At 46.2% G+C, this 18,663-nt stretch overlaps 1 protein-coding gene across 1 annotated transcript in view; it reads left to right on the forward strand.

The window, feature by feature from the left end:
* Positions 1-18,663, forward strand: part of LOC122942090 (transmembrane protein 132A-like) — a 1,044,148-nt gene that overhangs the window by 849,531 nt on the left and 175,954 nt on the right. The window contains 1 exon segment of the mRNA XM_044299585.1: positions 14,849-15,109. Coding sequence (XP_044155520.1) covers positions 14,849-15,109 — 261 coding nt within the window.

Raw genomic sequence — 18,663 nt, forward strand, 5'->3', positions numbered from 1 at the left:
TATGACCTTAAGGTTTTTCAGGTTGGCCTGCCATTAAAGTGGATGGGGCCCGCCGCAAAATTGCAGTTCACCAACATTTGTTTGTCCATCAATAATGGCTATAGGTCACACGCAGAATTAACAGACACATTAAAAAAATCAAAATAGAAACAACATTGGCTTCCTCCCCCGCCTCTTCCACCTTCACCACCACCTCCACCTCCTGGCTCAATATTATTATTTGTTATATTAGAGAAGTATAAATGCCTGATCCCAAAATATGGGTATAGGTCACACATAGGGATGAGCGAACTCGAACTGTATAGTTCGGGTTCGTACCGAATTTTGGGGTGTCCGTGACACGGACCCGAACCCGGACATTTTCGTAAAAGTCCGGGTTCGGGTTCGGTGTTCGTCGCTTTCTTGGCGCTTTTGTGACGCTTTCTTGGCGCTTTTTGAAAGGCTGCAAAGCAGCCAATCAACAAGCGTCATACTACTTGCCCCAAGAGGCCGTCACAGCCATGCCTACTATTGGCATGGCTGTGATTGGCCAGAGCACCATGTGACCCAGCCTCTATTTAAGCTGGAGTCACATAGCGCCGCCCGTCACTCTGCTCTGATTAGCGTAGGGAGAGGTTGCAGCTGCGACAGTAGGGCGAGATTAGGCAGATTAACTCCTCCAAAGGACTTGATTAACTGATCGATCTGCAGCTGTGGATCATTGAGCTGCTGATCCTCAATTGCTCACTGTTTTTAGGCTGCCCAGACCGTTTGTCAGTCACATTTTTATGGGGTGATCGGCGGCCATTTTGTGTCTTGTGCGGTGCTGCGACCAAGTGCATCCAAGCTGCGACCAAGTGCATTTAACCCTCAATGGTGTGGTTGTTTTTTGGCTAAAGCCTACATCAGGGTGAAGCTGTCACACCAAGTGCATTTAACCAGCAATAGTCTGTTCATTTTTTGGCCATATACTAAATCAGGGGCAAGCTGCGCCTGTCACCAAGTGCATTTAAGCCTCAATGGTGTGGTTGTTTTTTGGCTAAAGCCTACATCAGGGTGAAGCTGTCACACCAAGTGCATTTAACCAGCAATAGTCTGTTCATTTTTTGGCCATATACTAAATCAGTGGCAAGCTGCGCCTGTCACCAAGTGCATTTAACCCTCAATGGTGTGGTTGTTTTTTGGCTAAAGCCTACATCACGGTGAAGCTGTCACACCAAGTGCATTTAACCAGCAATAGTCTGTTCATTTTTTGGCCATATACTAAATCAGTGGCAAGCTGCGCCTGTCACCAAGTGCATTTAACCCTCAATGGTGTGGTTGTTTTTTGGCTAAAGCCTACATCAGGGTGAAGCTGTCACACCAAGTGCATTTAACCAGCAATAGTCTGTTCATTTTTTGGCCATATACTAAATCAGGGGCAAGCTGCGCCCGTCACCAAGTGCATTTAACCCTCAGTAGTGTGGTTGGTCAAGCTGTGACACCAAGTGCATTTAACCAGCAATAGTCTGTTCATTTTTTGGCCATATACTACATCAGGGGCAAGCTGCGCCCGTCACCAAGTGCATTTAACCAGCAATAGTGTGGTTATTTTTTGGCCATATCCCAGTATAATTCTGTCACTAAATCCATACCGGTCACCCAGCGCCTAAATACTAGGCCTCAAATTTATATCCCGCTAAATCTCTCGTTACCGCTGTCCTGTTGTGGCTGGGAAAGTTATTTAGTGTCCGTCAAAGCACATTTTTTGTTCTGGGTTGAAGTACAATTCCCAATTTAGCAATTTCATAATTTAGTGGTTCCTGCTATATCAGAGCTATTTGAAATCTATCCCTAAAAGGGTATATAATATTCAAGGTGCACATAGGGTCATTCAGAATAACTTCACACACACCCGCTACTGTGCATTTCCAAGTCTAATTCTGTCACTAAACCCATACCTGTCACCCAGCGCCTAAATACTAGGCCTCAAATTTATATCCCGCTAAATCTCTCGTTACCGCTGTCCTGTTGTGGCTGGGAAAGTTATTTAGTGTCCGTCAAAGCACATTTTTTGTTCTGGGTTGAAATACAATTCCCAATTTAGCAATTTCATAATTTAGTGGTTTCTGCTATATCAGAGCTATTTGAAATCTATCCCTAAAAGGGTATATAATATTCAAGGTGCACATTGGGTCATTCAGAATAACTTCACACACACCCGCTACTGTGTATTTCCAAGTCTAATTCTGTCACTAAACCCATACCTGTCACCCAGCGCCTAAATACTAGGCCTCAAATTTATATCCTGCTAAATCTCTCGTTACCGCTGTCCTGTTGTGGCTGGGAAAGTTATTTAGTGTCCGTCAAAGCACATTTTTTGTTCTGGGTTGAAATACAATTCCCAATTTAGCAATTTCATAATTTAGTGGTTTCTGCTATATCAGAGCTATTTGAAATCTATCCCAAAAAGGGTATATAATATTCAAGGTGCACATAGGGTCATTCAGAATAACTTCACACACACGCTTCTGTGCATTTCCAAGTCTAATTCTGTCACTAAATCCATACCGGTCACCCAGCGCCTAAATACTAGGCCTCAAATTTATATCCCGCTAAATCTCTCGTTACCGCTGTCCTGTTGTAGCTGGGAAAGTTATTTAGTGTCCGTCAAAGCACATTTTTTGTTCTGGGTTGAAATACAATTCCCAATTTAGCAATTTCATAATTTAGTGGTTTCTGCTATATCAGAGCTATTTGAAATCTATCCCTAAAAGGGTATATAATATTCAAGGTGCACATAGGGTCATTCAGAATAACTTCACACACACGCTTCTGTGCATTTCCAAGTCTAATTCTGTCACTAAATCCATACCGGTCACCCAGCGCCTAAATACTAGGCCTCAAATTTATATCCCGCTAAATCTCTCGTTACCGCTGTCCTGTTGTAGCTGGGAAAGTTATTTAGTGTCCGTCAAAGCACATTTTTTGTTCTGGGTTGAAATACAATTCCCAATTTAGCAATTTCATAATTTAGTGGTTCCTGCTATATCAGAGCTATTTGAAATCTATCCCTAAAAGGGTATATAATATTCAAGGTGCACATTGGGTCATTCAGAATAACTTCACACACACCCGCTACTGTGTATTTCCAAGTCTAATTCTGTCACTAAACCCATACCTGTCACCCAGCGCCTAAATACTAGGCCTCAAATTTATATCCTGCTAAATCTCTCGTTACCGCTGTACTGTTGTTGCTGGGCAAGATATTTAGTGTCCGTCAAAGCACATTTTTTGTTCTGGGTTGAAATACAATTCCCAATTTAGCAATTTCATAATTTAGTGGTTCCTGCTATATCAGAGCTATTTGAAATCTATCCCAAAAAGGGTATATAATATTCAAGGTGCACATAGGGTCATTCAGAATAACTTCACACACACGCTTCTGTGCATTTCCAAGTCTAATTCTGTCACTAAATCCATACCGGTCACCCAGCGCCTAAATACTAGGCCTCAAATTTATATCCCGCTAAATCTCTCGTTACCGCTGTCCTGTTGTAGCTGGGAAAGTTATTTAGTGTCCGTCAAAGCACATTTTTTGTTCTGGGTTGAAGTACAATTCCCAATTTAGCAATTTCATAATTTAGTGGTTTCTGCTATATCAGAGCTATTTGAAATCTATCCCAAAAAGGGTATATAATATTCAAGGTGCACATAGGGTCATTCAGAATAACTTCACACACACGCTTCTGTGCATTTCCAAGTCTAATTCTGTCACTAAATCCATACCGGTCACCCAGCGCCTAAATACTAGGCCTCAAATTTATATCCCGCTAAATCTCTCGTTACCGCTGTCCTGTTGTAGCTGGGAAAGTTATTTAGTGTCCGTCAAAGCACATTTTTTGTTCTGGGTTGAAATACAATTCCCAATTTAGCAATTTCATAATTTAGTGGTTTCTGCTATATCAGAGCTATTTGAAATCTATCCCTAAAAGGGTATATAATATTCAAGGTGCACATTGGGTCATTCAGAATAACTTCACACACACCCGCTACTGTGTATTTCCAAGTCTAATTCTGTCACTAAACCCATACCTGTCACCCAGCGCCTAAATACTAGGCCTCAAATTTATATCCTGCTAAATCTCTCGTTACCGCTGTCCTGTTGTGGCTGGGAAAGTTATTTAGTGTCCGTCAAAGCACATTTTTTGTTCTGGGTTGAAATACAATTCCCAATTTAGCAATTTCATAATTTAGTGGTTTCTGCTATATCAGAGCTATTTGAAATCTATCCCTAAAAGGGTATATAATATTCAAGGTGCACATTGGGTCATTCAGAATAACTTCACACACACCCGCTACTGTGTATTTCCAAGTCTAATTCTGTCACTAAACCCATACCTGTCACCCAGCGCCTAAATACTAGGCCTCAAATTTATATCCTGCTAAATCTCTCGTTACCGCTGTACTGTTGTTGCTGGGCAAGATATTTAGTGTCCGTCAAAGCACATTTTTTGTTCTGGGTTGAAGTACAATTCCCAATTTAGCAATTTCATAATTTAGTGGTTTCTGCTATATCAGAGCTATTTGAAATCTATCCCAAAAAGGGTATATAATATTCAAGGTGCACATAGGGTCATTCAGAATAACTTCACACACACGCTTCTGTGCATTTCCAAGTCTAATTCTGTCACTAAATCCATAACGGTCACCCAGCGCCTAAATACTAGGCCTCAAATTTATATCCCGCTAAATCTCTCGTTACCGCTGTCCTGTTGTAGCTGGGAAAGTTATTTAGTGTCCGTCGAAGCACATTTTTTGTTCTGGGTTGAAGTACAATTCCCAATTTAGCAATTTCATAATTTAGTGGTTTCTGCTATATCAGAGCTATTTGAAATCTATCCCAAAAAGGGTATATAATATTCAAGGTGCACATAGGGTCATTCAGAATAACTTCACACACACGCTTCTGTGCATTTCCAAGTCTAATTCTGTCACTAAATCCATACCGGTCACCCAGCGCCTAAATACTAGGCCTCAAATTTATATCCCGCTAAATCTCTCGTTACCGCTGTACTGTTGTTGCTGGGAAAGTTATTTAGTGTCCGTCAAAGCACATTTTTTGTTCTGGGTTGAAATACAATTCCCAATTTAGCAATTTCATAATTTAGTGGTTTCTGCTATATCAGAGCTATTTGAAATCTATCCCTAAAAGGGTATATAATATTCAAGGTGCACATTGGGTCATTCAGAATAACTTCACACACACCCGCTACTGTGTATTTCCAAGTCTAATTCTGTCACTAAACCCATACCTGTCACCCAGCGCCTAAATACTAGGCCTCAAATTTATATCCTGCTAAATCTCTCGTTACCGCTGTCCTGTTGTGGCTGGGAAAGTTATTTAGTGTCCGTCAAAGCACATTTTTTGTTCTGGGTTGAAATACAATTCCCAATTTAGCAATTTCATAATTTAGTGGTTTCTGCTATATCAGAGCTATTTGAAATCTATCCCTAAAAGGGTATATAATATTCAAGGTGCACATTGGGTCATTCAGAATAACTTCACACACACCCGCTACTGTGTATTTCCAAGTCTAATTCTGTCACTAAACCCATACCTGTCACCCAGCGCCTAAATACTAGGCCTCAAATTTATATCCTGCTAAATCTCTCGTTACCGCTGTACTGTTGTTGCTGGGCAAGATATTTAGTGTCCGTCAAAGCACCTTTTTTGTTCTGGGTTGAAGTACAATTCCCAATTTAGCAATTTCATAATTTAGTGGTTTCTGCTATATCAGAGCTATTTGAAATCTATCCCAAAAAGGGTATATAATATTCAAGGTGCACATAGGGTCATTCAGAATAACTTCACACACACGCTACTGTGCATTTCCAAGTCTAATTCTGTTAGTAAATCCATACCGGTCACCCAGCGCCTAAATACTAGGCCTCAAATTTATATCCCGCTGAATTTGAATACAATACATTGGGCCAAATAATATATTTGTTGTTGTGGTGAACCATAACAATGAGAAAAACATCTAGTAAGGGACGCGGACGTGGACATGGTCGTGGTGGTGTTAGTGGACCCTCTGGTGCTGGGAGAGGACGTGGCCGTTCTGCCACATCCACACGTCCTAGTGTACCAACTACCTCAGGTCCCAGTAGCCGCCAGAATTTACAGCGATATATGGTGGGGCCCAATGCCGTTCTAAGGATGGTAAGGCCTGAGCAGGTACAGGCATTAGTCAATTGGGTGGCCGACAGTGGATCCAGCACGTTCACATTATCTCCCACCCAGTCTTCTGCAGAAAGCGCACAGATGGCGCCTAAAAACCAACCCCATCAGTCTGTCACATCACCCCCATGCATACCAGGGAAACTGTCTCAGCCTCAAGTTATGCAGCAGTCTCTTATGCTGTTTGAAGACTCCGCTGGCAGGGTTTCCCAAGGGCATCCACCTAGCCCTTCCCCAGCGGTGAAAGACATAGAATGCACTGACGCACAACCACTTATGTTTCCTGATGATGAGGACATGGGAATACCACCTCAGCATGTCTCTGATGATGACGAAACACAGGTGCCAACTGCTGCGTCTTTCTGCAGTGTGCAGACTGAACAGGAGGTCAGGGATCAAGACTGGGTGGAAGACGATGCAGGGGACGATGAGGTCCTAGACCCCACATGGAATGAAGGTCGTGCCACTGACTTTCACAGTTCGGAGGAAGAGGCAGTGGTGAGACCGAGCCAACAGCGTAGCAAAAGAGGGAGCAGTGGGCAAAAGCAGAACACCCGCCGCCAAGAGACTCCGCCTGCTACTGACCGCCGCCATCTGGGACCGAGCACCCCAAAGGCAGCTTCAAGGAGTTCCCTGGCATGGCACTTCTTCAAACAATGTGCTGACGACAAGACCCGAGTGGTTTGCACGCTGTGCCATCAGAGCCTGAAGCGAGGCATTAACGTTCTGAACCTGAGCACAACCTGCATGACCAGGCACCTGCATGCAAAGCATGAACTGCAGTTGAGTAAACACCTTAAAACCAAGGAAGTCACTCAGGCTCCCCCTGCTACCTCTTCTGCTGCTGCCGCCTCGGCCTATTCTGCTGCTGCCGCCTCGGCCTCTTCCTCCGCCTCTGGAGGAACGTTGGCACCTGCCGCCCAGCAAACAGGGGATGTACCACCAACACCACCACCACCACCTCCGTCACCAAGCGTCTCAACCATGTCACACGCCAGCGTTCAGCTCTCCATCTCACAAACATTTGATAGAAAGCGTAAATTCCCACCTAGCCACCCTCGATCCCTGGCCCTGAATGCCAGCATTTCTAAACTACTGGCCTATGAAATGCTGTCATTTAGGCTGGTGGACACAGACAGCTTCAAACAGCTCATGTCGCTTGCTGTCCCACAGTATGTTGTTCCCAGCCGCCACTACTTCTCCAAGAGAGCCGTGCCTTCCCTGCACAACCAAGTATCCGATAAAATCAAGTGTGCACTGCGCAACGCCATCTGTAGCAAGGTCCACCTAACCACAGATACGTGGACCAGTAAGCACGGCCAGGGACGCTATATCTCCCTAACTGCACACTGGGTAAATGTAGTGGCAGCTGGGCCCCAGGCGGAGAGCTGTTTGGCGCACGTCCTTCCGCCGCCAAGGATCGCAGGGCAACATTCTTTGCCTCCTGTTGCCACCTCCTCCTTCTCGGCTTCCTCCTCCTCTTCTTCCACCTGCTCATCCAGTCAGCCACACACCTTCACCACCAACTTCAGCACAGCCCGGGGTAAACGTCAGCAGGCCATTCTGAAACTCATATGTTTGGGGGACAGGCCCCACACCGCACAGGAGTTGTGGCGGGGTATTGAACAACAGACCGACGAGTGGTTGCTGCCGGTGAGCCTCAAGCCCGGCCTGGTGGTGTGTGATAATGGGCGAAATCTCGTTGCAGCTCTGGGACTAGCCAATTTGACGCACATCCCTTGCTTGGCGCATGTGCTGAATTTGGTGGTGCAGAAGTTCATTCACAACTACCCCGACATGTCAGAGCTGCTGCATAAAGTGCGGGCCGTCTGTTCGCGCTTCCGGCGTTCACATCCTGCTGCTGCTCGCCTGTCTGCGCTACAGCGTAACTTCGGCCTTCCCGCTCACCGCCTCATATGCGACGTGCCCACCAGGTGGAACTCCACCTTGCACATGCTGGACAGACTGTGCGAGCAGCAGCAGGCCATAGTGGAGTTTCAGCTGCAGCACGCACGGGTCAGTCGCACTACAGAACAGCACCACTTCACCACCAATGACTGGGCCTCCATGCGAGACCTGTGTGCCCTGTTGCGCTGTTTTGAGTACTCCACCAACATGGCCAGTGGCGATGACACCGTTATCAGCGTTACAATACCACTTCTATGTCTCCTTGAGAAAACACTTAGGGCGATGATGGAAGAGGAGGTGGCCCAGGAGGAGGAGGAGGAGGAGGAAGAGGGGTCATTTTTAGCACTTTCAGGCCAGTCTCTTCGAAGTGACTCAGAGGGAGGTTTTTTGCAACAGCAGAGGCCAGGTACAAATGTGGCCAGCCAGGGCCCACTACTGGAGGACGAGGAGGACGAGGATGAGGAGGAGGTGGAGGAGGATGAGGATGAAGCATGGTCACAGCGGGGTGGCACCCAACGCAGCTCGGGTCCATCACTGGTGCGTGGCTGGGGGGAAAGGCAGGACGATGACGATACGCCTCCCACAGAGGACAGCTTGTCCTTACCCCTGGGCAGCCTGGCACACATGAGCGACTACATGCTGCAGTGCCTGCGCAACGACAGCAGAGTTGCCCACATTTTAACCTGTGCGGACTACTGGGTTGCCACCCTGCTGGATCCACGCTACAAAGACAATGTGCCCACCTTACTTCCTGCACTGGAGCGTGATAGGAAGATGCGCGAGTACAAGCGCACGTTGGTAGACGCGCTACTGAGAGCATTCCCAAATGTCACAGGGGAACAAGTGGAAGCCCAAGGCCAAGGCAGAGGAGGAGCAAGAGGTCGCCAAGGCAGCTGTGTCACGGCCAGCTCCTCTGAGGGCAGGGTTAGCATGGCAGAGATGTGGAAAACTTTTGTCAACACGCCACAGCTAACTGCACCACCACCTGATACGCAACGTGTTAGCAGGAGGCAACATTTCACTAACATGGTGGAACAGTACGTGTGCACACCCCTCCACGTACTGACTGATGGTTCGGCCCCATTCAACTTCTGGGTCTCTAAATTGTCCACGTGGCCAGAGCTAGCCTTTTATGCCTTGGAGGTGCTGGCCTGCCCGGCAGCCAGCGTTTTGTCTGAACGTGTATTCAGCACGGCAGGGGGCGTCATTACAGACAAACGCAGCCGCCTGTCTACAGCCAATGTGGACAAGCTGACGTTCATAAAAATGAACCAGGCATGGATCCCACAGGACCTGTCCGTCCTTGTCCAGATTAGACATTAACTACCTCCCCATAACCATATATTATTGGACTCCAGGGCACTTCCTCATTCAATCCTATTTTTATTTTCATTTTACCATTATATTGCAAGGCTACCCAAAGTTGAATGAACCTCTCCTCTGTCTGGGTGCCAGGGCCTAAATATATGCCAATGGACTGTTGCAGTGGTGGCTGACGTGAAGCCTGATTCTCTGCTATGACATGCAGACTGATTCTCTGCTGACATGAAGCCAGATTGTCTGTTACGGGACCTCTCTCCTCTGCCTGTGTGCTAGGCCTAAATATATGCCAATGGATTGTTGCAGTGGTGGCTGACGTGAAGCCTCATTCTCTGCTATGACATGCAGACTGATTCTCTGGTGACATGAAGCCAGATCCTCTGTTACGGGACCTCTCTCCTCTGCCTGGGTGCTGGGCCTAAATTTATGCCAATGGATTGTTGCAGTGGTGGCTGACGTGAAGCCTCATTCTCTGCTATGACATGCAGACTGATTCTCTGGTGACATGAAGCCAGATTGTCTGTTACGGGACCTCTCTCCTCTGCCTGGGTGCTGGGCCTGAATTTATGACAATGGACTGTTGCAGTGGTGGCTGACGTGAAGCCTGATTCTCTGCTATGATATGAAGACTGATTCTCTGCTGACATGAAGCCAGATTGTCTGTTACGGGACCTCTCTCCTCTGCCTGTGTGCTAGGCCTAAATATATGCCAATGGATTGTTGCAGTGGTGGCTGACGTGAAGCCTCATTCTCTGCTATGACATGCAGACTGATTCTCTGCTGACATGAAGCCAGATTGTCTGTTACGGGACCTCTCTCCTCTGCCTGGGTGCTGGGCCTAAATTTATGAAAATGGACTGTTGCAGTGGTGGGTGACGTGAAGCCTGATTCTCTGCTATGACATGCAGACTGATTCTCTGGTGACATGAAGCCAGATCCTCTGTTACGGGACCTCTCTCCTCTGCCTGGGTGCTGGGCCTAAATTTATGCCAATGGATTGTTGCAGTGGTGGCTGACGTGAAGCCTCATTCTCTGCTATGACATGCAGACTGATTCTCTGGTGACATGAAGCCAGATTGTCTGTTACGGGACCTCTCTCCTCTGCCTGGGTGCTGGGCCTGAATTTATGACAATGGACTGTTGCAGTGGTGGCTGACGTGAAGCCTGATTCTCTGCTATGATATGAAGACTGATTCTCTGCTGACATGAAGCCAGATTGTCTGTTACGGGACCTCTCTCCTCTGCCTGTGTGCTAGGCCTAAATATATGCCAATGGATTGTTGCAGTGGTGGCTGACGTGAAGCCTCATTCTCTGCTATGACATGCAGACTGATTCTCTGCTGACATGAAGCCAGATTGTCTGTTACGGGACCTCTCTCCTCTGCCTGTGTGCTAGGCCTAAATATATGCCAATGGATTGTTGCAGTGGTGGCTGACGTGAAGCCTGATTCTCTGCTATGACATGCAGACTGATTCTCTGCTGACATGAAGCCAGATTGTCTGTTACGGGACCTCTCTCCTCTGCCTGGGTGCTGGGCCTGAATTTATGACAATGGACTGTTGCAGTGGTGGCTGACGTGAAGCCTGATTCTCTGCTATGACATGCAGACTAATTCTCTGCTGACATGAAGCCAGATTGTCTGTTACGGGACCTCTCTCCTCTGCCTGGGTGCTGGGCCTAAATTTATGAAAATGGACTCTTACAGTGGTGGGTGACGTGAAGCCTGATTCTCTGCTATGACATGAAGACTGATTCTCTGCTGACATGAAGCCAGATCCTCTGTTACGGGACCTCTCTCCTCTGCCTGGGTGCTGGGCCTAAATATCTGACAATAGACTGTTGCATTGGTGGCTGACGTGAAGCCTGATTCTCTGCTATGATATGAAGACTGATTCTCTGCTGACATGAAGCCAGATTGTCTGTTACGGGACCTCTCTCCTCTGCCTGGGTGCTGGGCCTGAATTTATGACAATGGACTGTTGCAGTGGTGGCTGACGTGAAGCCTGATTCTCTGCTATGACATGCAGACTAATTCTCTGCTGACATGAAGCCAGATTGTCTGTTACGGGACCTCTCTCCTCTGCCTGGGTGCTGGGCCTAAATTTATGAAAATGGACTGTTGCAGTGGTGGGTGACGTGAAGCCTGATTCTCTGCTATGACATGCAGACTGATTCTCTGGTGACATGAAGCCAGATCCTCTGTTACGGGACCTCTCTCCTCTGCCTGGGTGCTGGGCCTAAATTTATGACAATGGACTGTTGCAGTGGTGGCTGACGTGAAGCCTGATTCTCTGCTATGACATGCAGACTGATTCTCTGCTGACATGAAGCCAGATTGTCTGTTACGGGACCTCTCTCCTCTGCCTGGGTGCTGGGCCTAAATTTATGACAATGGACTGTTGCAGTGGTGGCTGACGTGAAGCCTGATTCTCTGCTATGACATGCAGACTGATTCTCTGCTGACATGAAGCCAGATCCTCTGTTACGGGACCTCTCTCCTCTGCCTGGGTGCTGGGCCTAAATTTATGAAAATGGACTCTTACAGTGGTGGGTGACGTGAAGCCTGATTCTCTGCTATGACATGAAGACTGATTCTCTGCTGACATGAAGCCAGATCCTCTGTTACGGGACCTCTCTCCTCTGCCTGGGTGCTGGGCCTAAATATCTGACAATGGACTGTTGCATTGGTGGCTGACGTGAAGCCTGATTCTCTGCTATGATATGAAGACTGATTCTCTGCTGACATGAAGCCAGATTGTCTGTTACGGGACCTCTCTCCTCTGCCTGGGTGCTGGGCCTAAATTTATGAAAATGGACTCTTACAGTGGTGGGTGACGTGAAGCCTGATTCTCTGCTATGACATGAAGACTGATTCTCTGCTGACATGAAGCCAGATTGTCTGTTACGGGACCTCTCTCCTCTGCCTGGGTGCCGGGGCCTAAATATCTGAGAATGGACTGTTCCAGTGGTGGGTGACGGGAAGCCAGATTCTCTGCTATGGAACCTCTCTCCAATTGATTTTGGTTAATTTTTATTTATTTAATTTTTATTTTAATTCATTTCCCTATCCACATTTGTTTGCAGGGGATTTACCTACATGTTGCTGCCTTTTGCAGCCCTCTAGCCCTTTCCTGGGCTGTTTTACAGCCGTTTTAGTGCCGAAAAGTTCGGGTCCCCATTGACTTCAATGGGGTTCGGGTTCGGGACGAAGTTCGGATCGGGTTCGGATCCCGAACCCGAACATTTCCGGGATGTTCGGCCGAACTTCTCGAACCCGAACATCCAGGTGTTCGCTCAACTCTAGTCACACACAGAATTAACAGACAAATAAAAAAATAAAAAATAAGAGTTGGCTTCCTCCTCTGCCTTCTCCACTTCTTCCACCTACAAATTCCTTCTGTACTTGGACCTCCTGGTGTTCAATATTATTATTTTTTTTTTAATGTGTTTTGTGTTATTTTAAGTAATTTCCCTAGCCACATTTGTTTGCAGGGCAATTGTACTGCTCTAACCCCCATTTTGGTTCCTTTTGCAGCCCTCTAGCCCTTTCTATTACTTTTTTACAGCCATTTTTCAGCACAAAAGTTTGTGTTCCCATTACTTTCAATGGGGGTTCAGGGTCAAGTTCGGAACCCGAAACAAACTTTTGAAACAAAGTTTGTGCATACCCGTCGAACCTGAACATCCACAGGTCCGCTCATCACTAATGGTAATGAATTACCGTATTTTTCGCCCTATAAGACGCACCGGCCCAAAAGACGCACCTAGGTTTTTGGGGAGGAAAATAAGGCAAAATTTTTTTTTTACCAAAATGTGTGCTGTGTGTTTGGTGGGTTTGGAACTAATGGTGGTCTGTCGATGGCACTATTACTGGGGATCTGTGGATGACTGACACTGTTATGGGGGGGATCTGTGGATGACGGACACTGTTATGGGGGAATCTGTGGATGACGGACACTGTTATGGGGGTCTGTGGATGACGGACACTGTTATGGGGGATCAGTGGATGACGGACACTGTTATGGGGGGATCTGTGGATGACGGACACTGTTGTGGGGGGATCTGTGGATGACGGACACTGTTATGGGGGGATCTGTGGATGACGGACACTGTTATGGGGGGATCTGTGGATGACGGACACTGTTATGGGGGGATCTGTGGATGACGGACACTGTTATGGGGGGATCAGTGGATGACGGACACTGTTATGGGGGGATCAGTGGATGACGGACACTGTTATGGGGGGATCTGTGGATGACGGACACTGTTATGGGGGGATCTGTGGATGACGGACACTGTTATGGCGGGATCTGTGGATGACTGACACTGTTATGGGGGATGTGTGGCTTGCACTGTTACAGGGGGGGATCTGTGGCTGACACTGGTACAGGGGGGATCTATGGATGGCACTGGTACAGGGGGGATCTGTGGATGGCACTGTTACAGGGGGGATCTGTGGATGGCACTGTTACAGGGGGATCTGTGGATGGCACTGTTATGGGCTGGGGGGATCTGTGGGTGGCACTGTTATATACCGTATGTGCCATCCACAGACCCCCCCCAGCCCATAACAGTGCCATTCACAGATCCCCCCCGCCTGTAACAGTTCGCAATCCGAATCCCCTCCTCCACCCCCGCCCGCCGCCGCCATACAAACATGCCCCCCAACTCCTATTACTACCTTACATCCTAATCGCTTCTGTAAAATTCATAAAGTAGGCGGCGCAGGCACGTGACACGAGTTACGCTGCCGCCCGCCCGGCCTGAATTCTACAGAAGAGATTAGGATGTAAGGTAGTAATAGCAGTTGGGGGGCATGTTTAATAACTATTACTTGAATATGAGATCTTATATTAGTATACCGGAGTGGCGGGGTGGTGCTATACTACACTGACTGCACCGCCCCGCCGCTATTGCCGGCCCCCAGCTCCTCCTCCCAGTCCCTCCCCGAGTCCCCGCTTTGCTCATACATCGCTGCCAGCGATTTAAAACTGGCAGCATTCGCCCCATAAGACGCAGGGGCATTTCTCCCCCATTTTGGGGGAAGAAAAAGTGTGGGCGAAAAATATGGTAACTTTGGACTCTCCCACAAGTGTTTGCAGCACAAGCTGAAAAGCAGTCTCTACCACCTCATTCTATCCTGGGTAAATACTTGTATCTGTACCAGTTTAGTGATATGTTAATATTGATCCAATTAAAATTTGCTCATTGACAGTTTTTTTTCTACTAAATAAAATAGAGCAGCATGTGAAAGGAAACTGACTGAAAAGAAATAAGCAATCTGTGGACACTAAATAGTTTATTGTAGAAGGTTTGATTTTCTATTCATAGAATTCTGATTTATTTCTTCATGATTACAATTTGCAAAACCTGTGTCTTTCAGGCCTTTAGGAAATGGTATGGAAAATGAAAATGAGGAGCATCGTAGATCTGCCTCAGATCACATGGGTCATAATTGCCATTCTCAGTATCAACGAGCTCATGTGCGCTTTCTGGCCTATTTTGTGGCACATTCCATGGATTGGAGCAGGCAGCTGACCTATCTGTTGGGTTCTGAGTGGATGCTTGATGTATCTCCTCTGATTGGAAGTCAGGCAGTTATCAGAGATCAGCGTGTTGCACGTTTGGAGGAGAAGGGCAGTGTTCTTATCGGCCAACAGCCGGGTATTACGTCTGTTGAGGTAAAGTGCTCTATATTATTTTGGTTTGATTTTAACTGCAGTTTTTTTCATTACTTTTTTCATGTTTCTTTACCTATATTAAAGCAGTCAGAACATTTCAAGGGTAGCTAAGTTGTCATTTTTTTTCCACACAGATGCAATCATTTATAATGTTTGGGCTTAGCCATACCACCCAACTTTTGAAAAAGGCCAGAGAGGGACAACATTAGACTTTTTTTTTTTTTTTAAACTAAGCTATGCCTCTAAAAATACGTAATGCCTATCTATGCATGCCCAATACCCCCCAGATCCCTTTGTCAACTTAGTGCCCCCACACAGTAGATATTCCTAATCAGTGCGCCCTTACAATAGTGTAACCCCCTTAATGCCCCCCCCTACAAAAGTGTGTTAATAAAATAAAAAGGTTATACTCACCTAAACCTAAAACATAGCCTGTGCACCATCTAGTCTGCAGATAAGCTCATTAAATGCAAGGATGTCACTTCATTGTGCCTACCTGATGGAGGAAGCACTGCCCAGTAGAGCAGGAAGCTTATGACTCCATGTTTCACCATTGCATTCAAATGCATTTGCGTTCTCATTACGCAGATACAGTTGAAATTGGGACATATCTCAGCCCATCCGGGACTCAGAGGTGCACCTGCCCTTTCTGCTGTCTGAGGCGAAAATTAAAAAAAAGGTGCTCATCCCCCTAAATACCCTACCAAAATTCTCAACCTAACCTCTTCCCTCCTAACATTACTTACAGCAATACAAAACATACAGGGTTAGGCCTCATGCACACGAACGTATTTTTTAACGTCCCGCAAAACGTGGTTCCGTTGTACCGTGATCCGTGCCCGTTTTTTCTTCCGTGGGTCTGCCGTGATTTTTGGAGGATCCACGGACATGAAAGATGAAAAAAAAATCTAAGTCAAGTTTGCCATTGAAATGATAGGAAAAAACGGACACGGATCACGGACACGGATCACGGACACGGATGACAATCTTGTGTGCATCCGTGATTTTCATGGACCCATTGACTTGAATGGGCCCGTGAACCGTTGGCCGTGAAAAAAATAGGACAGGTTATATTTTTTTCACGGCCTCGAAACACGGGTCACGGGCGCGCTGTAAAAACGGTGCACAAGCCGAGTTTTCTACGGCCCCATTGAAAGTCAATGGAGCCGCAGAAAAAAACGGAAAACGGCACAACGGCCACGGGTGCACACAACGGTCGTGTGCATGAGGCCTAATACAGCACCACCTACCTTTTACATCCCGTAATGTCTCCTTTTGATGTAGATTTCTCATCTTTTCCTTTCAGACCAGACCACTATGATGAGTTATTTTAGTCACATCTTGTCTCTTCCTTTCCTACTTTTCACTCCTCCTCCCATCTTCTAAACACCCCATCCTGCCACCCCTAATACTGTGCCTGCTGTGCTCCCCAATACTATAATGCAGAATGAGATAGTCCCTGATTGAGATCCCCCAAAATGATTGGCACACAGTGCTCAATAAAATAATTGTACTGAGCAAGTCCCTGACAGTAATAGTGCTGTAAACATAACGTCTCCCAAAAATATTTGTGCTAAGTGTGCCAGGGTGCCCCCCAAAGTAATAGTGCTTCCAAAAGTCCCACCAACAATAATAATTTTCTCAGAGCTCACTTAGTAGTAATAGTGCCCCATACAATGCCCTCAACAGTACTAATATCCCCACTGTGCCCCAGAAGTAAAAATGATCTCATAGTGCCCATACTAGCAATCATTTTCCCCATAGTCCCCCAGTAGTAATTAAGCTATGAAGTGCCTTTTGCGCTGTGGCATTAGAAACATTTTGATATCTCTGACTTTTAGTCTAACCAGACTGTCTGTTACTCTGTAATTCCTCTAGCGCAGGGATGCTCAACCTGTGGCCCTCCAGCTATTGCAAAGCTACAACTCCCAGCATGCCTGGACAGCCTACAGCTATTATGACATGCTGGGAATTATAGTTTTGCAACAGCTGGAGGGCCGCAGGTTGAGCATCCCTGCTCTAGGGCCATTCTATGGAAACAGGTTTAAAGAGCACACCAAATGCTTTAAATAACTTTAACTTCAACTTTTCTTCATATATAACACTGTCGCCTCCACAGAAGATAACACATAACACGTGTTGAAAAGATATCACAAAATGGCGGTATGCATAAGATGGTGGTTCAACTGTTCAATCTTGTCATTCAACATAAAATGGTGGATATATTTCTCTCTTCAGTATCTGTACTCTCACTTTAAGTTATTTAAGCACTTTATGATCTCTCTGAGAGGTATATTTGAGGTCTAACTAATAGTTCACCTGCTGAATTTGGTCGCAATTTGCAATATGCAGTTAGCAGTAACTATTTTCAGATTGGTTGAGTATGATCTGGTATGGTTGTATGCAATTTGGATGGCAATATGGAATTTGAACTTGGATTGTGAACTTTGTAGTTTGCAATTGGTAAAACTGTAAGTAAACATACATATAAAAAGTCTGATATATAGTTCTAATCACTATATTAAAAGTAGGAGCATTATATTACTGTTTTAAATACCCATTTTGGCTTCTCTGCTTCCATAAAACACAACTCTCTGTTGGTGTAATGATTCTAGCAGCTCCTGCTAGAGGAATTTCCCACACAGGCTGTGTGTGAGGCTTGCTGTGATTGATCAAAACTCTTGCTGTGTGTGAGGCTAACTGTGATTGGTCAAGACTCCTGCCCAGCAACAACAGTTTAACTCTATGCTTTCTGTTGTTTTTGCTGTGTCATTGAGCTTACCTTACATTATATAATGAATCTTAAAAGGCATATCATCTTTTCTGCTTCTGTGAACACAATATACAACTGTTTTATAACATCCAAACATGAAGTCACTGTAAATAACTCTGCTTTTGTCTTCAAATAGAGTTGAGCGAACCTGAACTGTAAAGTTTGGCTTCATACCGAACTTTAGGATTTTTGGACCCCTGACCCAAACATTAGTAAATGCTGGAGTCACGTAGCGTTGTACATCACTCTGCTGTTACTAGTGTAGGGAGAGGATGCTGCTGCTGTGAGGGAGAGAATAGTAAAGAAACTTTAATCAGAACTGCAATTGAACTCAGCGATTTACATAGATTTAGTTGAGTGGGTGCAGTGCACAATCTTTTTACCCTGCCCTGAGCAGAGTACCAAAGAAAAATAACTTTTATCCATCTGTTACCTCACCCCCTTGAAAATCAGCCGAGCAGTCTGAACCCCAAGTCATGCAGCAGTCTCTTCTGCTTTTTGATGACTCTGTAAGCAGGGTTTTCCAGGGCCATCCACCTAGCTCTGCCCCAGAGGTGGAAGAGATTGAGTGCACCGATGCCCAACCACTTATGTTTCAAGATGAGTACATGGGAGGACCATCGCAGCACGTCTCGGATGATGACGAAACACGTGCCAACTGCTGGGGCTTTCAAAAAGTGTGCAGACTTGTGCAGGAGTGAAGACTGGGTGGAAGATGATGTGGAGGACGATGAGGTCCTCGACCCCACATGGAATCAAGGTTATGCGAGTGACCTGTGCA

The sequence above is a fragment of the Bufo gargarizans genome, chromosome 6, assembly GCF_014858855.1.
Source record: "Bufo gargarizans isolate SCDJY-AF-19 chromosome 6, ASM1485885v1, whole genome shotgun sequence".
NCBI lineage: Eukaryota > Metazoa > Chordata > Amphibia > Anura > Bufonidae > Bufo > Bufo gargarizans.